The 20987-nt window shown below is 43.2% G+C and overlaps 1 protein-coding gene across 1 annotated transcript in view; it reads left to right on the top strand.

The window, feature by feature from the left end:
• The window catches only part of IGF2R (insulin like growth factor 2 receptor), a 116108-nt gene that overhangs the window by 61834 nt on the left and 33287 nt on the right, over positions 1-20987 (top strand). Inside the window, exons 20-29 of the mRNA XM_058534045.1 lie at positions 2637-2738; positions 4064-4165; positions 5602-5797; positions 8542-8712; positions 9313-9456; positions 9762-9937; positions 10223-10310; positions 13144-13359; positions 14131-14261; positions 14550-14647. Of these exons, the coding sequence (XP_058390028.1) occupies positions 2637-2738; positions 4064-4165; positions 5602-5797; positions 8542-8712; positions 9313-9456; positions 9762-9937; positions 10223-10310; positions 13144-13359; positions 14131-14261; positions 14550-14647 (1424 nt within the window). The remainder of the gene's footprint in view (positions 1-2636; positions 2739-4063; positions 4166-5601; positions 5798-8541; positions 8713-9312; positions 9457-9761; positions 9938-10222; positions 10311-13143; positions 13360-14130; positions 14262-14549; positions 14648-20987) is intronic.

Raw genomic sequence — 20987 nt, 5'->3', positions numbered from 1 at the left:
GGAATGCGACATGAAGGCCGGGCAATAGAAGGTGATGGGGATTGCTTTTGGCCCGGAGTTCCTTAGCTGGGGCAGAATACAAAAGAAAACTCCCAATAAAAGTGCTTTGGGGTCATTCTGTGTGGTCCCAATTGCTTTTTTTTTAAAAAAAAATTATGGTAAAAAATATATAACATAAAATATAGCATTTTAACCATTTTTAGGTATACAGTTTAGCAGTGGTATTCAGTACATTCACAATGGTGTGCACCTATCGCCGGTATCCGTTTCCAGAACTTTATCATGCTAAACCCAATTACTTTTTTACCTAGAATTTTATGTTTATACCTGAGTCATGTGTTTTATGAATAATTGCCAAACTATTAGATAAATGCAAAGTGCAGATACTGTTATTTGTGTTTATTATCCAATCAATTCTTTAAAAGTCCACTTTTTTTTTTGACGAAGATTGACCCTGAGGTAACATCTGTTGCCAGTCCTCATCCTTTTTTCCTTTTTTCTCCCCAAAGCCCTAGTGAATAGTTGTATGTAATAGTTATCCATGCTTCTAGTTGCTCCATGTGGGACGCTGCCTCAGCATGGCTTGATGAGTGGTGTATAGGTCCGTGCCCAGGGTCCGAACCCTGGGCAAACCCCAGGCCGCCGAAGCAGAGTGCGCAAACTTAACTGCTACACCACTGGGCTGGCCCCTAAAAGTCCACTTTTTAAGGTCTGTTACAGCTTTCTCTAGCTTCTTTGAAATGAACTAGCAAAATGCGTTCACCTCTTTCACCAATCCAGTGGACTTTGTCATGTACATGCCAGTCGTCGTGCAGACCCCAAGTTCTCTATGTTGTTTGCCAACACATGATTTTTTCCAAGAGATAATTTCTTTACAGTTCAAGAAGGTCTCTCCGATAAGAGAATGAAATTACTAGCTGGCTGAACGTGGGTGGGTCTGTGTTGTGCAAGGAAGGGTTTTATAACTGAGGCTATAAACAAACACTTCTTGATTAGTCTGAGCTTGACTTTCCCGTTTTCTTCCCTCAGTCACAGAGAGGAATCCTGGTTGCCCAGCCCGGCCCTTGGCACGTCTGGGCACGTCTTGCATCCCCTCCTTGGAGCCTGGCCCATGGCCTCCCCTTCCCCTCTCTGGTTTCTGGTTGCCATGGAGATACTGGACAATGCCAGGAAGTTCGCTTGGAGCTTTAGTTTTTCAGCTTTCCTGTAACACCTTGTTTGGACAATGTCTTTTAGTTTTCAGAGCAATTTCACATCGTCACGTATCTCTCAGCCCTTGTGCAGGGCCTGGTCAAATACTGTGGACCCAGCAGATTCTCAGTGAATAACGAAGGTCATGTCCGCAGTGGGTTCTGTGAGTCACGGTGGATTAGAGCTGTTACTTTAAGCATCCACCTTGTGAGGCAGAAGTGACAGGCATGTGTTGATTTTTGCTGTTGGAGACCCTGAGGCTGAGAGGGTGGGGTCTAGGTCAGAGGGCACCTGGTGGGTAAGGTGTGGGCTTGGGTTCATGTGACTGTCATTTCTTTCGCCTGTGAGCCGAGAGAGGCGGCTTAACTTCCCTGTGCCTCAGTTTCCTCATCTGGTTATAGATGGTGGGTAATTACAGAACCTGGTTCGTGGGGTCATTGTGAGGCTCAGTTGAGAAACGCTAATAAAACTCTTAGTGCCGTGCCTGGTGTGTGATAAACGCCCTCCAGATCTGAGCTGCTGTGACTGTGGTGAGGCGGTGCTCTCACAGAAGGGGGTATGGCGCATGTTTTGGGCACTTTTTATGGAAACATACCCAGAAAAGTGCACAGATGGTGAGTTACTAACAGCTGGGTGAATTTTCACAGATTGAACACACCTGTGTAACCAGACCCCCCCCCCCCCCCCCCCGCCCCAATCCAGAAACAGAACACTAGCAGCACCCAGAAGCCCCTCTGTGCCCCCTTCTGGTCACGTCTCAACTCCTGTCCTGACCTCTAACCCCATAGATCAGTTTTGCCTATTTTTTTTTTCCTTTGGTGAGGAAGATTGGCCCTGAGCTAATCCGTTGTCAATCCTCCTCTTTTTGCTGAGGAAGACTGGCCCTGGGCTAACATCTGTGCCTGTCTTCCTCTACTTTATATGTGGGACGCCGCTACAGCATGGCTTGATGAGCGCTGCATAGGTCCGTGCCTAGGATCTGAACCTAGGAACCCCAGGCCGCTGAAGTGGAACGTGTGAACTTAACCACTACGCCACCACGCAGGCCCTTAGTTTTGCCTATTTTTGAGCTCACATAGATGAGATCATACGTGCTGTAGTCCTTTGTGTCTGGCTTCTTGCGTTCTTCACTCTTGGTGTGGAGCGTTTCCAAAAGCATGGATGTGGACTCCAACCTAGGTTTGCATCCAAGTCTCCCGTTTACTGCTGGTGTGATCTCAGGTGCATTTCTTAGCATCCAAGCATGAGAGGTAATATCTCCTTGATAGGAATAATGAGAACATTAAGTTATAATTAGATAATGCACGTTAAGCCCCCAGCCTGTCCCTGGCACATAGTAAACACTGAGTAGGTTTGGCTGTTTTTATGTATGAGGCCAGAATTCTTTTGGTTAGATCAAGTTCCATTTTCTCGTATTGACTGTTACCCTGGCTTTGACTTTTCAGAGTACCCATCCCATATTCTCTCTCAGTTGGGAGTGTGTGGTCACTATCCTGTGGAATACAGAGGCTGCCTGTCCCATCCAGATAATGACAGACTCAGACCAGGTACGTGTGCTGTCCCGGGCCTCTCGCCCAGCTGCCCCAGGTGTCCGGCTCTGCACTCAGCCCTTCTCTCGTGCTTCTGAATCTGTTACCAGTGTCACCATTGCCTCTTGCATTCCTCTCCCCCAGCCCTGGCTCCTGGATCCTGGGACAAGAACCAGGACCCTTAGTTGAATGCCAGATGGCTATAGATTCCTTCCTTTTTCTCCATCCCACTGTTCTTTTATCGTGGCTGTGGCACCCCAGTGGGCTCTGGGACTTCTCCATTGCTGCAGAGAGCTGATTGGTTAATATATCACTCTAACACCTAAAACATTTCAGTCCCCATCATCTGTAGGATACAGCCGATCTGTTGTAATGTGTCGTCATCTATAGGATACAGCCCTCATGATTTAATGTGATGTTGTCTACAGGATACAGCCTATATGTTTTAAAATGATAGTCAAGGTTTTAATGCTCCGATTCCAGCCACATTCCTACTGTCTCCCCTCCCTCAGCTGTGTACCCACCGCAGTCCTAGGCTCCCCCCGCTCTCTGCCCTTGGTACACGCTCTTGCTGTCGGGTGAGCCATCTCCTGCAGGGTGTAGCAGCAAGCCGCTTGTTGTTTTCATAGCACTGGGTGTTTTCTTTATGATGGGACGAATTCCCCTTCCTCCCTTTATTAAGTCTCTGCTAGGTGCAGACCCTTTGACGGGAGACCAGGCTCACCCACAGGGTCCTGGACTCATGGGTGCTCGGGGAGGTTGGGGATGTTACGGTGCCGTACCCCATCCACGGTCAGTACTTTCTAGGGTGTGGCTGGTGCTCCATTCCCTGCATATGGTGGATGGGGCAGAACAAAGATCCAGGTGTGGTGGGAGGGGAGGGTTTGTTACTTCTCCTAGAAGAGGAGACGAGACAGTGAGGTACTCTGTCATTCCTCCCATCGTTGCCTTTAGGTGAATAATTGAGGCAGAGAACGGAACATTTAAACCAACTTCTTCAAGTTGTTTTTTTATAAAAAGTTATGTTATGAGTCTCTCATGATTCCTAACTTTTCCCTTGGGGTTGACAGTGGTCGTCTTATTCAGGTAAATAGAGTAGCCGTAAGAGCTTGCAGGGGAGTTTAATATCTCTGAGCCAGTGTGACACTGGGGCACACTTCAGGTGCTGTGCTGTGTCTGAAGGGGCTGGTGAGTACACAGGGCTGCTTTTCTGAGGGTTTAATGTCAGTGGAGAAGCACATGGGTTTGTGAAGCCCATACGTGCAGGTTTTGGAAGTGCCCTGTGTGCGCCATGTTCTCATGGAGTTGGTTGAACGTGTCTCTGTCCCCTCTTGTTCCTGCAGGCCTGCTCCATCAGGGATCCTAACAGTGGGTTTGTGTTTGATCTTAACCCCCTGAACAAGTCCCAAGGATACATGGTCTCAGGCGTTGGGAAGACTTTTGTGGTAAGAGTTACAGGGTGGATTCCAGTTTGCTTTGACACAATGAGGACAGAGTGTGTTCAAGTCACCTGCAGCTGGTGGCTGGGGAGGCTGGTGTCCTCAGGAATTGCCCAGGGTGCTGTGATGGCAGCAGCTCTCACCCAGGAGGAGACAAGAGAATCCAGATTTAAGGGGGAAATGAGGTAAAACCATCACTCCCGTCCTGGTACAGTGCAGACATGAGGGAGTTGTTCTTCAGAAAACAAATTATTCCGAATCTGTTGCTGTGTGTCTAGAGTGGTGATCCCAGGTCAGCAGCACCAGCATCACCTGAGAACTCCGTAAGGAACATGCTAGAAGCGATGAACCCTGTAGAGAACAGGCTAGAAAAGATGGAACCTGTAGAGAACATGCTAGAAGCAGGCAGAGAGGCTCTGCCTTGTGCCCTGGCAAGGGTGTTAGGAGGTGGCAGGTGCACATCATGGCTCTCAGTTGCAGACAACAGGGACAGACTCTGGATAACAAAGTAGAAGTGGGGTTGATTAGAAGGGCATCTGGGCTCCTGGGAGACAGGGCATAGCCAGCGTGCTGCCATCTGCTTAGGACACCACTACCCACCAGCCAACTGCAGTCATGCACAGCATAACGACCTTTCAGTCAAGGACGGACCGCATATATGATGGTGGTCCCATAGGTTAGTACCACAGAGCCTAGGTGTGTATTGGCCACACCGTCTAGGTTTGTGTTAAGTACACTGTATGTTCGCACAATAATGAAATCACCTAACGACGCATTTCTCAGAACGTATCCCCATCGTTAAGCGACACATGACTATACTTGGCATTGTACTAACTGGCCATTTCTTAAGTAGGAAACTTTGATCTTTAAGAAAAACACTTTCTGTACTTAGTCCTTAGTTTTGTATACATTGTCCATGAATACTTAACAGGTACAGAGAGGTCTTTCTTTTCTGCGTCTTCATACCGAAGAGCATAGTCTAGTTAATTTTCACAACTACAGTGAACTTAACTGAATTTAAATGGAATGATATCAACATCTTTAAGAAGTATAAGGGTATCACATATTTACTTTTAACATGACTTCAGCTATCTATACTTTCTCTAATATAATTGAAAACACTATAAAATTTTCGCTTATATCTATTCTCCCTGTTATATATGGCGCGTTATTATATGCAATATATGTCCTGCATTTAGAGATGCGAGGCTATATAAATAAACATGTGTAACGAGCCTTAGAGGCAATTTATAGGCATTGCCATTTGGAATTTAATTTTTGCCTTGTGATCTAACTTTAGGGTTTAACCGCCCAAAGAGGGAAAGTTGATAACTTGAATAATAAATAACAACTGTTTGGCCTGGCAGTGTTTGAGGGCCCTTGTTTGTGGTGAGTTCTGCAGCCTGAGTTGGTTTGTATGGTTCTCACTGTCTGGCCTGCAGTTTAACGTGTGTGGCACGATGCCAGTCTGTGGGACCTTAGATGGAAAACCGGCTTCTGGCTGTGAAGCAGAAACCCAGACAGAAGAGCCCGAGAATGTGAAGCCAGAAAGGCTGGTTGGATTGGAGAAAAGCCTCCAGCTGTCCACCGAGGGCTTTATAACTCTGACCTACAAAGGGCCTCCTACCTCTGCCAAAGGTGAGCTCAGACCATGTTGTTTTTGCAGCTAACAACTGTCCGTAGATCTTTCTGAATATGTAACATAAGGGCAAAGTCCTCTTGCTGCCCTCCCACCACTGGGCCACAGGGGCACCACACTTACACATCCTCTGGTTGGGTTCTCCCAGGTCCCTTACATCAGGCACCTCCAGTTGTGCCTCTGACGTGGAATGTGTTCACTCCTTATCGTGTTTCAGGTACTGAAGAAGTGATGGGTGAAGATAATAAAACTTTTGTTTTTTCCTAAATTTCTCTCTCTCCTCCATTCTTCCACTTAATTTTCATTGTATCTTTAAATACAATTTTGCTGTGTTAGATTTGTTAACATTTCTACTCTTTTCTGCAGCCATGTTGTGGCGACAGAAACTTAGTCGCCATTTTTGGTATCAGAAAGTGTGAGGCCAAGTCCGAGACCTTTGGGATGACCATGGTGGGGTACAGTGACAGCCATTGTGTATCGAGCACTTCCTGTGTGCCGGTCCTGTGTTAAAATGCTGTCTATGCGTTAGCTGGTTGATCCTCACACCAGCCCTGTGCTTCTTACTCCTCATTTGTACTCAGGCCTTTCTGCTTAACCACCTCCTCACTTTACAGGTGACGAGGCCCTGAACATCCCTGTTCCCTGGACAAAGCCAGTAGCTCATTGGTGGGCAGAGCCAGGGTTAGGATCTGGGTCTCTTGCCCCTATTCCTGGCTCTGCCAGTTAATGCATGTCCGTTTTGCAGGTGGGGAACCTGAGGCCCACAGAGGCGCTGTGATTTGCCCAGGGTCACACAGCTAGTAATCAGCAGGGCTGAGATTTGAGTCCATGTCTGTCTGACTTCTAAACCTGTTCTCTTCCCCATCACACTGTGGAAAACTCGGGAGGAGGCAGTGATGTGATGTGGTTGCCCAGAATACTAATGCCATCTTAGACGATGGCAGTAGAAGTTAGTGTCTGGAAGGGAGAGGGTGATGGCTCTGCTCTCCTGGGTTTGTGACAGTCTGCAGTCATCGGTGAATTTTGTGTTTCACAAAATCTGTTTGCCTCAAGCTAACAGATACTAAAACTTGTAGCACACCAGGAAGAGACCTATTAGGACAGCAAAGAATAATTTCAGGATTCCTAGGAAGGGCGGTTTAAGATTTGGGAATCTTTTTAACTTCAACGACATGAAACATGGGTCTAGGGACTGCTGTCAGATCTTGGAAGGGTTGTCCTTCAGAAAAGGAATTAGGCTTATTCTGTATCATTTGCTGGGGAGGATTTGGACCAAAGACTGAAGTTACAGGGAGAAATTTTGGGTGGTCAAAGGAGAACATTTTAGTAGAGCTGGGTGCTGGTAATCCTTTGCTTTACAGATAGAGAGTTCTTCAACTCTTGATCGTAGAGTGAGCACTCGTTCACTTGAGTATCCAAAAAATAACATGCTTCCTTCTTTTTAATAATTCTTTTGCTCTTCAGTTTCAGAGCACTGTTTGAAAATGAGATAGATTAGGCATTTGTATATGATTTCTTTTTCTTGCTCTAATTTGGAAAATAATCCTCTGTTTCTTACAGGGTTACCGATGTAGTCGTGTGGTTAACGACCACTAACATTTACTCACTGCTGGGTTTGCATCCAGGCGCCAGCGCTCTGGGGGGCTCAGCCCATTTATGTAACCAGCTCTTAAACCTGTGTTACCCTAGGCTTGCACTTAACTTCTCTTTGCTTCAGTTTTCTCCTATATTAAATGGAGGTGATACCATGACCTCTCACCTCCGTGGACTACTGTGGGGGTCAATGCATTGATGACTGTGGGGTTCTTTGCTCAGTGCAGCCTCTGGCCCTGCACACCACCGTGGGCCCCCTTGCTGCAGGAGCCTTCTTGTTGGTCGTCCAGCTTTTGCCCTCGACCCCTCCCCAGCCCCCCAAATGGTCTGTGTTCAGCACAGCAGTCAGATGATATTTTCAGTGTTAGATCATGTCACTCCCAGCTCAGACCCTCCAGGGCGCCACCTGCACCCAGAGTAGAAGCCAGCCCCCTCACAGTGGCCGAGGGACACTTGCCACTTCTCTCTGACGGGATCACCATGCACTCTCTTGCTCAGTCCTGCTCACCTCCTGTTTCTGAAACCATTAGGCGCACTCTTTTCCTTCGTCAGATGTCAGCTCTGATGTCACCTTCTCAGTGAGCCCAGCCACCACATTTAAACTCATCACACTTTGTCTCCACCACCTTTAGGGTTCTTACGTCCCATCACTGCTGCGTTTTCTTCCTTTGGTAGCTTCTCGCCGCCTGACGTGCCACAGACTGTGTTTAATTTGCTTTCTCTTGGGGGTGCTAGACTGGAAAGTCAGCTCCCGGGAGGGTGAGGGTTTTCTTCTGTTTCTTTCTCCCCTGTGTGTAGTAGGAACTTAGTAAATACTGTTGAATAAACCAGTAAAGGAGAGTTACATTGTTTTCTAATGTTTGCATTGACGAACAGATGTATTTTCGGGACTGTAAGAATGCCAAGACATAGGTTCATGGTGTAAAAGCGTTGCTGTGTGGGTCACTATGGCAATGAACGTGGCCACTTTGTAGTTCAGATCCGATCCTTTGAAGCAGACTCAGCGCTGCAAGGTAATTGCTTGAGAGGGCGGCATGAGGCTTGTTTGGGGGGAAGGGGGAGCGCGTCGTCCGGCTGCTGTACTGTGCTACGGGGTGCGCTGTGCTGTGATCGCTGCTGTTGCTTAAAATCTGGCCTTCTTGTTCCCCAGGGACTGCTGATGCTTTCATCATCCGCTTCGTTTGCAATGATGACCTTTACCCAGGAACCCCCAAATTCCTGCATCAAGACATTGACTCTGGCCTGAAGCTCCGAAACACTTACTTTGAGTTTGAAACTGCGTTGGCCTGCGTACCTTCTCCAGTGGATTGCCAAGTCACGGGTATGGCCGAGAGGACAAGGAGTTAAGAGGCCCGTGTGTGTGCATGAGTGTATATGCATGTGTATGTGCATGTCTGTGTGGGGTGTATGTGTGTGTTTTATTTTACAGGAAGCATGACGCTTGTGTTATATAATTTCTTTGGTGCCTAGAGTTGTAATATTTCTCTTGAAGAGAATTTGGATATATAATTAATGGTTTTAAGCTTTATTTTGGAATCAGAAGCTGCTTAAGAACAGAAAACTCAAGGGAAAAAATAAAATACTGTCAGAGCTTCTTATTTGAGGCAGGAAAAAAGAAAAAGATGTTAAAGCTCTGTAAAGTGTACCCCAGATGCTGAACAGTGTCCCCAGAACCCCTCATTCTCGGTGGGTTGGTCCCGCACCTCCACATCAAGGGTGTGTCATTGGGAAGGGTGGTTTCGAGGATCAGAGCGAGTGTATGTTTCTGTAGGAAAAGCCTCTTGGCTTCCTGTGAATCTCCCTATTTTTCTGTTATGAATGTCAAGTTGGCACATCATCAGTCTTCAGTCAGGGTTGAAAGGTGGTGCCCCAAAGCTAACAAGAAAGTAGGAGTATCCAACATGGTTCCATTGTGTTTCAGACCTCGCTGGAAATGAGTATGATCTGAGTGGCTTAAGCAAAGTCAAGAAGCCTTGGACTGCTGTCGACACCTTGGCTGATGGAAAAAAAAGAACTTTCTATCTGAGTGTCTGCAATCCTCTCCCTTATATTCCTGGGTGCCGTGGTGAGTTTAGGGTTTTTTTTTTTTTTTAATAATTTTATGTATTTATTTTTTCCCCCAAAGCCCCAGTAGATAGCTGTATGTCATAGTTGCACATCCTTCTAGTTGCTGTACGTGGGACGTGGCCTCAGCATGGCTGGAGAAGTGGTGCGTCGGTGTGCACCCGGGATCCGAACCCGGGGCCTCCAGCAGCGGAGCGCGCACTTAACCGCTAAGCCACGGGGCTGGCCCGAGTTTAGGGGTTTTGACTCAAGTTCCCTCTGCCGCTCCTCCCATCCCCCCACCAACAGATTTCCTGTCTCTTTCAGGCAGTGCAGTGGGATCTTGCCTGGTGTCAGAAGATAACAACTTTAACCTGGGCGTGGTGCAGATCAGTCCTCAAGTTGCAGCTAACGGGTCCCTGAGCATTGTCTATGTCAATGGTGACAAGTGTGGAAACCAGCGCTTCTCCACCAGGATAACACTTGAGTGTGCTCAGATATCAGTGCGTGTGCCAACGCATGATGAATGTCTTGTCTGTCAGCCTTTCCATCTCCCATGTCCGTTTAGTCTCTGTATCTTCTGTCTAATTCAGAACTTGCCTGTATTTTTATGAGGTTTAGGCCTTCAGTAGGGTTTGACTAGAATGTAGTGTTTCCCCCAGGGTTTTACATGTTTATATAACTTCACATGGAGGTTAAAAGTTGGGTATTAATTGTGGCTATCTTTTGACTGATTTTTCTTTTTTTTTTAAATAAATCAAAAAATAAGCTGTTGGTTTCTATTATAGGGATCACCAACATTCCAGCTTCAGGATAATTGTGAATACGTGTTTGTCTGGAGAACGGTGGAAGCCTGTCCCATCGTCAGAGTGGAAGGTAAGGGCCCAGCTCACGAATGGTTGTAAACGTATGAAGTATCACACATCCTAAACTGCATCTTAGATACGAAATCTTGTAATAACGGCCACCTGCGTGATCATGAAATGCTTGTTAGTGGATGGATAATTTTTTATCCAGGAGTTCTGTTACTCCACTACATTGCTAACTTTACCAGTAACGTTTTCTTCACGGACCTGGATTGGTGGGTTATTAGCTTCTCACACTTGAAAACATTAACTTGGGATTTTGTTTTGTTTTGTTAGATTAAGCAGATCTTTATCCTGTGACGTAGGCTTTTCTAGAAAGCTGTTTCCCAGGCAGTTTGTATTACATATGCGGGCATACCTCAGAGATATTGTGGGTTCAGTTCCAGACCACCTTAATAAAGCAGCTTACACAAATTTTTTGGTGTCCCAGTACATATAAAAGTTATGTTTACACTATACTGTAGTCTTTTAAGTGTGCAACGGCATTTTGTCTAAAAAAATAACGTACGTACCCTAATTAAAAAATATTGCTAAAAAATGCTAACTATCATCTGAGCCTTCAGCAAGTTGTAATCTTTTTGCTGGTGGAGGATCTTGCCTAGATGTTGATGGCTGCTGACTGACCAGGCAGGTGGTTGCTGAGGGTTGGGGTGGCTGTGGCAATTTCTAAAAATAAGCCAGCAATGAAGTTTGCTGCATCGATTGACTCTTCCTTTCACAGACGATTTCTCTGTAGCATGTGATGCTGTTTGATAGCGTTTTACCCACAATAGTACTTCTTTCAAAACTGGAGTCGGTCCTCCAGTTTTGCTGTTACTGCTTTGTCAACTAAATTTATACTCTTTATCCTTTGTTGTCATTTCAACAGTCTTCACAGCATCTTCCTCAGGAGTGGATTCCATCTGAAGAAACCACTTTCTTTGCTCATCCATGAGAAACAACTCCTCACCTGTTAAAGTTTTATCATGAGATTGCAGCAATTCAGTCACATCTTTAGGCTTTACTTCAAATTCTAGTTTTCTTGCTATTTCTGCCACATCTGCAGTTAGTTCCTCCAGTGAAGTCTTGGACTCCTCATTCCTGAGGGTTGGAATCAGCTTCTTCCAAACTCCTGTTAATGTTGATATTTTGACCTCTTCCCATGAATCTTAAATGTTCATAGTGGCATCTAGAATGCTGAATCCTTTCCAGAGGGTTTTCAATTGACTTTGCCCAGATCCATCAGAGGAATCACTATCTATGGCAGCTATAGCCTTATGAAATGTATTTCTTAAGTAATAAGACTTAAAAGTTGAAATTACTTTTGGATCCATGGACTGCAGATTGGATGTTGTGTTAGCAGCAACGAAAACAACATGAATCTCGTACCTGTCCATCAGAGCTTTTGGGTGACCAGGTGCATTGTCAGTGAGCAGTAATATTTTGAAAGGAATCTTTTTTCCTGAGCAGTAGGTCTCAACAGTGGGCTTAAAAAATTCAGTAAACCACGTTGTGAAGAGATGTGCTGTCATCCAGGCTTTGTTCCATTTATAGAGCACAGGCAGAGTAGATTTAGCATAATTCTTAAGGGCTCTAGGATTTTTGGAGTGGTAAACGAGCATTGGCTTCAACATTAGCCCCTAACAAGAGAGTCAGCCTGTCCTTTGAAGCTGGCCGTTGACTTCTCCTCTCTCGCTATGGAAGTCCTAGATAGCATCTTCTTCTGATATAAGGCTGTTTTGTCTATATTGAAAATCTGTTGTTTAGTGTCATTAATTAGTGTCATTAACGTTCGTTAATGATCTTAGCTAAATCTTCCGGATAACTAGCTGCAGCTTCTACATCAGCACTTGCTGCTTCACCTTGTACTTTTATGTTATGGAGAATGGCTTGTTTCCTTAAACCTCATGAACCAACCTCTGCTAGCTTCAGACTTTTCTTCTGCAGCTTTCTCACCTCTCTCAGCCTTCACAGAGTTGAAGAGAGTTAAGGTCTTGCTCTGGATTAGGCTTTGGCTTAAAGGAATGTTGTGCCTGGTTTAATCTTCTATCCAGACGCTAAAACTTTCTCCATGTCAGCAATAAGGCTGTTTCTCTATCTTGTCATTCATGTGTTCACTAGAGTAGCACTTGTAATTTCCTTCAAGAACTTCTCCTTTGCATTCACAACTTGGCTAACTGTTTGGTGCAGGAGACCTAGCTCTTGGCTTATCTTGACTTTCAACATGCCTTCCTCACTAAGCCTAATCATTTCCAGCTTTTGATTTCAAGTGAGAGATGTGTGACTCTTCCTTTCACTTTAACTCTTAGAGACCATTGTCACTAAGTGGCCTACTTGGCCTAATTTCAATACTGTTGTGTCTCAGGGAAGAGGGAGGCCTGAGGAGAGGGAGAAAGATGGGGTCAGTGGAGTAGTCAGAACACACCGAACATTTATTGATGAAGTCTCCTGTCTTATCTGGCCATGGTTCATGGCCCAGCAAAACAATTACAGTAGTACATCAAAGATCACTGATCACAGATCACCATAACAAATATAATAATAATGAAAATGTTTGAAATATTGTGAGAATTACCAAAATGTGACACAGACACAAAGTGAGCAAATGCTGTTGGGAAAATGGTGCCAATAGACTTGCTCGATATGGGGTTGCCACAAACCTTCAATTTGTAAAAAACACAATATCTGTGAAGTGCAGTAAAACAAAGTGTGCCTGTACAAACAAAACGAGATAATGTTGAAATGATGTTTAATGCCTATTTTGAGACAGGACTTACCTGATTAAAAATTGTGAAACTTTTTGCCTGCAGATGTGAATGAGTGTGTAATGGCACTTGCCCTTCACTTCTCGTGTGTTCTTGCAGGAGACAACTGTGAGGTGAAGGACCCAAGGCATGGCCACTTATACGACCTGAAGCCTCTTGCCCTGAATGACACCATCGTGAGTGCCGGCGAATACACTTATTATTTCCGGGTCTGTGGAAGGCTGTCCTCAGGTATCTGCTCAACCAGCGACAGGTCCAAGGTGATCTCATCGTGTCAGGAAAAGCGGGGATCCCAGGGATTTCAGAAAGTGGCAGGTACCATGGTTTTTTCTTCTACTCTTGTTGCAAAAGAATGGGATTACGTGTTTGGGATGTTATGCTAAAGATGACATCTTTTTTGAGTAGGAAGAGTGACGGCTGTGTTCTGGTGAAGTAGCGTATTCATGATGGTTCTGATTTTGATTTTCTTAATCAGAACACATACTGACGAATGTTGTTGGAGTTTATTTCATTCTTATTTAGCAGTACTGGTTAATGATTCTAAGATCCTATTTCTTTTCTTTATGACAACACTGGGACACACTGAACTAGCCAGTAATGGACGTTCTGAGGTAGTACTTTCTAGAATTGAGTCCAAGGGGACACATTTAGTGTAGGGTTTGGCTGTAAAGCTTATAAAGGGCAGGCTGTTGGTCGTCATACTGTCTCAACAGCTGGGCAAAGTAATAAGTTTAGGAACATTTCAAAAATAAGCTGAAGGAGCTGTGGTGGTGAGTCTGGGCAGCCCTCGGGGGCCGTGTTGTGGAAGTGACATCCACTTAGCTGATCAGGCTGAGGAACGTCTGCATGTCATGGTGCCCGTGGTTAGTCTGTAACATCGCCACCTTGGATGGGAGGAGGCCTGGTTTGACTCTTCCTACAGTGTAATATGACAGGGAGTGGGTGGTCCAGTGCTGGTAGGCGAGACATACTTGATCTTCTAACTGTTTATTCAGGATGCGGGACGTGACGTGTCTGCTATGATGAGCGTGGCGACCTGGGGGCTTCCTGAACCGATCCTTGTTTGATTAGCTTCTTCTTGAACAGGTCTCCTTACTCAGAAGGTGACTTATGAGAATGGGCTGTTGAAAATGAACTACACTGGGGGGGACACCTGCCATAAGGTGTACCAGCGCTCCACAACCATCTTCTTCTCCTGTGACCGCAGCACGCAGAAGGTGAGTGTGCGCAGAGCTGCGGGGAAGTCTGTGTGGCGGTGCGGGGCGCTGCTTCACCCTCCTCCTGCTGCCTTGTCTTTATAGGATGAATCTGTTCTCGAGCCTCGTAAAATCTCCTGATGAACTTAGTTTAGATACATTATTTATAGAAAATATGTTGAAACCTTGATTAATTTGTATAGATTTTAATGAACATAACCATCCTTTACTATTTTCATCCTTAAAACTCAAAGTATAAACGAATGGAAGTCTCCCATTTTATGTATGTGTCTCTCTGAACTTTTCTAGCCAGTATTTCTCAGGGAGACTTCGGATTGCTCCTACTTGTTCGAGTGGCGAACCCAGTATGCCTGCCCACCTTTTGACCTGACCGAATGTTCATTCAAGTAAGTCGAGGCCTATGTTGATGCTTGTAGACAGTCAGATTAACTTGATACGATTGTGCTTTAGTCGTTCATGGTCTGGGGGACTGAGGATTAGATCAGTCAAGTGATTTCTCTAAGCCTTAGTTCCTTAAAAATGAGGAGTCAGATTAGGTTAGCACCCAAATCCTTGCTGTGATTATTGTGCGTCAGGATGCATACGGGGAAGGGATTGGAGTCAAAACAAAACCTTGCATGATTCACAGGTGTAAGTGGAGTAGTGACCAGGTCACCTGACCTCTGACCCTCCCGCGAACACTGCTTGTCTGGGGACACGACGATGAAGGAGGCATGGAGAGGGCAATGGCAGAGATGCACGGGCTGGGGTGTCAGAGAGAGCACGGGGGGATGACACCCAACCTGCAGGTTCTTGGTGGCCGTCACTGGCTCTTGATCTCCGTTACCTGAGGCTCAAATATGCTTTTGAAGTCGGGTGCTTGGCAGCTCCTGAGATGAGGTGGAGGTTTTCATTGTGTGTGAATTTCAACAGTCACCCTTGAAACTGTTAGAAAGTAGTCATCTTGGGTCCTGACCCTGGAGATTTTGGTTTTGTAGGTCTACAGTTCTGAATATTTAAGGGACATGTTGACAGTTCTACTGTGTGAGAACCCACTCTGAAAAGAATCACTGAGTTATAGCATCCTATCCTGGGGAAAAATTGAGTCATTTCCGTGTTTCCTTCCATCCTTTATTCTGTTTTGTTTTCTTCTTTTATTTAGGTAAAATAATACATTTTTGAGGTTTTAGTAAAGTATGGAAATGCATACATTTTAGTCATCTATGTTTAGTAACTTTAAATCCTAATTTAAATTTAGTAATGTTACCTTTTCCAGTTAATGCTTCATAAGCATTTTCATGTGAAACAAATTCACTTCTCATTTCTAATGAATGTGAGCTGTTTTTCCAAGTAGACATCCCTGATTTACTTAGCCATTCTCTTACTGTCATTTGAGACTATCTTCAGCTTTCTGATATTTGTGTACAAGGAGTGTTAGTTTGATATTCTCTGCACGTAAAGCTTTTTTCCCCAAAATATTTTTATGTCAAGGGAAAATTGAATTATCGGTTAAAATGAAAGCTTATACATGTATGTTGTAATAAATTCACAAGAGTACAAAAATGTATCAAATGAAGTAAGCTTCCCCTACTCCCATCCTCTCACCTCAGTCTCATTCTGCCTTTTACCATATCTTCTTGTGGTTCTTTCTGGAGCCTTCCATGACTCTAAATGATACATATACACCTGTTTGTCAATCTCAAATGGTAACTATTGATCTTTGTCTTAAAAGATGAGAAATGTAATTCACATGTGCTCTTCTCCTCTCTACCCTGCTCCACCTTTGTTAGTTCCATTTTTATTTCTTCTAATGGCCACCTCTAGAATATTAGATACTACGCTCCAAGCTCTATTTCTTGTTCCATCACCTTTAGACAACGTCTCTTTACTTCCTGCAGTGTAAGATGAGGGCCTCAGATGCTGCCTCCCCCCGATTCTCCTTCTCCTCGGCTTCTACTCCCCCCTGCTGTTCCTCCCGCCCGCTGCTCCTCCCTTCCTGCCTCTCCTCCGCACTCTGCTTCTCCTCTCCCTCTGCTTCTCACTGCTGCCACCTTAATGTCAACAAACTGTTGCTGGCACATTGTCAAGGTTTAGAACATTTATATTCTGTTTGGTAACTCTAACGGTCTTCCTAATTTTATTCGCAGAGTGATTCTAAAGAATTAAACACTAATAAGCAGCATTTACAATATTGCATAAGTGTCATTTACTGAAAACTCACAAGGTATGATGGGCCTGCTCTTTCGGTTATCTTTCGTTCCCTGAATTATAATTCATTTTCTTTTAATGGGTGCCTTAAACATGCATTCTTGATTTAACAAAAAGCTAAAGTTACTGAGGAGCTCTGCCCATCTCTCCAACAATGAAGTAAGGTGGCACGTGTTAGCGTTGGACACTGTGTCCCCATCTCCATGGGACTGTTGTCTAGTGTTTCAATTCTGACTTGTTTTCTTACCTCTCAAAGAAGTCATGATTGTGGTTTTTTAAAAAATAATCATCAGTTGCTTGACTGTATAAATTTTGTTTTATGAAAAGAAAGAGAAATAAATATTAGTTTCTTTGACTTACTCTTCTTTTCGCATCTTATTCCTTCCTTTTGACATAATTTTCCTTCTTTAAGTGCTTGGTTTAGTAGAATGCTACTCATAGTGCTGGTTTGCAAACTACTTGCTACTGGTCTCTGATGAAATAAGCAACAGAATGTAAACCAGCAGTGTCGCCTTGCACACTGTCAATGAAGGAACCAGTGTATCAATTCATTGGTTTATCTTCTGGCTTCTTACACATTTCTCACTGGTCCTGGGATACAAACCACACTTTTTTTTTTTTTTTTTGTGAGGAAGACCGGCCCTGAGCTAGCATCCGATGCCAATCTTCCTCTTTTTTGCTGAGGAAGGTTGGCCATGGGCTAACATCTGTGCCTGTCTTCCTCTGCTTTACATGGGACGCCGCCACAGCATGGCTTAACAAGTGGTGTGTCAGTGCGCACCCGGGATCCGAACCTGTGAACACTGGGCCACTGAAGCGGAGCACGCGCACTCAACTGCTGCGCCACGGGGCTGGCCCCCAAACTGCACTTTTGAGTAACACTGCTTGGTAGTTCTAACAGAGAGTCTGCAGAATTAAAATCTTGGTTTTATTTGGAAAGGCTTAATTTTATCCTCACTAGCTGGGTACAGAATTCTAGATTAACAGTTTTTTGTCAGCGCTTTGGAGGTAATCCAGCATCTCCTGGTGCATCTTATTGCTTGTTAAGAGTCCACCCTCTGTCAGCCAGCTTTTCTCTCTCTCTCTCTACTTTTTTTCTTGTGTTTGTTCTGCAGTCTCAGTATGATTTGTTTAGGTGTGGTTTTATTATTATTTATGTTGTTTGGAAGTTGGTGCTTTCTAAAACTGAAGATGCGTGTTGGTTATTTATTTTGGAATATTTGCAATTATTATATCTTTGAATGTTGCCTCTAACCTATTCTGTCTCTTTTCTTTTGGAACTTCTATTAATCATGTCTTACACCTTCCCATTCTTCCTACTATGTCTTTTAATATCTTTTTCATCTGTTTCTGTACTTTTTTTTGTTTAATTTCCTTAAACCTATTTTCCAATTTACTGATTCTCGTATCAGCTGATTTTAATTTGCTGTTTGGACTGTTTGTTGCCTTTTTAATTTTTGTGACTGTACTTTTCATTCTAGGAGTTCTATTTGCTACTCTTTCTCCCCACCTCAGCTTTATTGAGGTATAATTAACAAATAAAAAAATTTATATATCTAAGGTGTACAACTTGATGTTTTACTCTATGTATACATTGTGAAATGATCACCACAATCAAGCTAATTAACATATCCATCACCTCATATAGTTACCATTTTTATATGTGTAGTAAGAACATTTAAGATCTACCTTCTTAGCAGATTTTTAAAATTATTTTATTGAGGTCACATTGGTTTATGACATTATGTAATTTCAGGTGTACATTACTATATATCAGTTTCTGTATAGACTACATCATACTCAGCACCAGTAGCCTAGTTTTTAATCTGTCACCATACATATGTGCCCTCTTAACTCCTTTTGCTCACTCTCCCCACCGCCTTCCCTCTGGTAACCACTAATCTGTTCTCTTTATCCATGTGTTTATCTTCCACATATGAGTGAAATCATATGGTGTTTGTCTTTCTGTCTGGCTTATTTCGCTTAACATCATACTTTCAGGGTCCATCCATGTCGTTGCAAATGGAATGATTGTCTTTTTTATGGCTGAATAGTATTCCATTGTATATATATGCCACATCTTTATCAATTCATTAGTTGATGGGCACTTGGATTGCTTCCACGTCTTGGCTATTGTGAATAATTCTACAGTGAATATAGGGGTGCATATATCTCTTTTGTACTGTTGATTTCATGTTCTGTGGATAAATACCCAGAAGTGGGATAGCAGGATTATATGGTATTTCTATTTTTAATTTTTTGAGCAGTCTCCTTAACTGTTTTCCGTAGTGGCTGCACCAATTTGCATTCCCATCAGCAGTGTATGAGGATTCCCTTTTCTCCACATCCTCTCCAACACTTATTATTTCTCGTCTTGTTAATTATAGCCATTATGATGAGTGTGTGAGGTGATATCTTATTGTAGTTTTGATTTGCATTTCCCTAATAATTAGTGATGTTGAACATCTTTTCATGTTCCTGTTGGCCATCTGTATATCTTCTTTGGAAAAATATCTGTTCATATCCTCTGTCCATTTTTTGATTGGGTTGTTTGTTTTTTGTCATTGAGTTGTATGAGTTCTGTATGTCTTTTGGAAATTAACCCCTTTTCGGATGTATGATTTGCAAATATTTTCTCCCAGTTGGTGGGTTGTCTTCATTTTGTTCATGGTTCCTTTGCCTTGCAGAAGGTTTTTAGTCTGATGTAGTCCCATTTGTTTATTTTTTCTTTTGTTTCCCTTGCTGGAGTAGACATGGTATTCGACAACATGCTAAGACAGATGTCAGAGTGTACTGCCTATATTTTCTTCAAGGAGTTTTATGGTTTCAGGTTTTACATTCAAGTCATTAATCCATTTGGAGTTAATTTTTGTGTATGGTGTAAGATAATGGTCTACTTTCATCCTTTTGCATGTGGCTGTCCAGTTTTCCCAGCACCATTTATTGAAGAGACTTTCTTTTTTCCATTGTATGTTCTTGGCTCCTTTGTCAAAGATTAGCTGTCCATAGATGTGTGGTTTTATTTCTGGGCTTTCAGTTCTGTTCCAGTGATCTGTGTGTCTATTTTTGTGCCAGTACCATGCTGTTTTGATTACTATAGCTTTGTAGTCATGTTTTGAAGTCAGGAATTGTGATGCCCCCAGCTTTGTTCTTGTTTCTCAGGATTGCTTTGGGTATTCGGGGACTTTTTTGTTGTTTCATATAAATTTTAGGATTTCTTTGTTCTACTTCCATGAAGAATGTCATTGGGATTCTGATTGGGATTGCATTGAATCTGTAGATTGCTTTAGGTAATGTGGACATTTTAACTATGTTTATTCTTCCAATGCGTGAGCATGGAATATCTTTCCATTTCTCTGTGCTGTCTTTGATTTCTTTCAATAACGTCTTATAGTTTTCAGTGTATAGGTCTTTCACCTCCTTGGTTAAGTTTATTCCTAGATATTTTGTTCTTTTTGTTGTGATTGTAAATGGGATTGTATTCTTGATTTCTCTTTCTGCTAGTTTGTTATTAGTGTATAGAAATGCAACTGCTTTTTGTAAGTTGATTTTGTACCCTGCAACTTTGCTGTAGTTGTTGATTATTGCTAATAGTTTCCTGGTGGATTCTTTAGGGTTTTCTGTTTATAGAATCACATCATCCACAAACAGAGTTTTACTTCTTCCTTTCCAATTTGGATCTTTTTCATTTCTTTTCGTTGCTTAGTTGCTCTGGCCAAAACATCCAGTACTATATTGAATAGGAGTGGTGAGAGTGGGCACCCTTGTTTTGTTCCTGCTCTCAGAGGGATGGCTTTCAGTTTTTCACTGTTAAGTATGATGTTGGCTGTGGGTTTGTCATATGTGGCCTTTATTATGTTGAGGTACTTTCTTTCTTTACCCATTTTATTGAGAGTTTTTATCATAAATGGATGTTGGATCTTGTCAAATGCTTTCTCTGCATCTATTGAGATGATCATGTGATTTTTATTCCTCATTTTGTTAATGTGGTGTATCATGTTGGTTGATTTGTAGGTGTTGAACCATCTCTATCTGCGTCCCTGGTGTAAATCCCACTTGATCATGGTGTATGATCCTTTTAATATATTGCTGTATTTGATTTGCCAATATTTGTTGAGGATTTTGGATCTATGTTCATCAGTGATATCAGCCTGTAATTTTCCTTCTTTATGTTGTCCTTGTCTGGTTTTGATAGCAGGGTAATGTTGGCCTCGTAGAATGACTTAGGAAGCATTCCATCTTCTTCAGTTTTTTGGAATCATTTGAGATGGATAGGTATTAAATCTTCTTTGAATGTTTGGTAAAATTCTCCAGAGAAGCCATCTGGGCCTGGACTTTTGTTTTTTGGGAGGTTTTTGATTACTGTTTCAATCTGTTTACTTGTGATTTGTCTATTCAGATTCTCTGTTTCTTCTTGATTTGGTTTTGGGAGATTGTATGAGTCTAAGAATTTATCCATTTCTTCTAGGTTATCCAATTTGTTGGCATATAGTTTTTCATAGTATTCTCTTATAATCCTTGGTATTTCTGTGGTATCTG

This window comes from Diceros bicornis, chromosome 39, assembly GCF_020826845.1.
Source record: "Diceros bicornis minor isolate mBicDic1 chromosome 39, mDicBic1.mat.cur, whole genome shotgun sequence".
NCBI lineage: Eukaryota > Metazoa > Chordata > Mammalia > Perissodactyla > Rhinocerotidae > Diceros > Diceros bicornis.
This window is presented reverse-complemented; position numbering and strand designations above follow the sequence as displayed.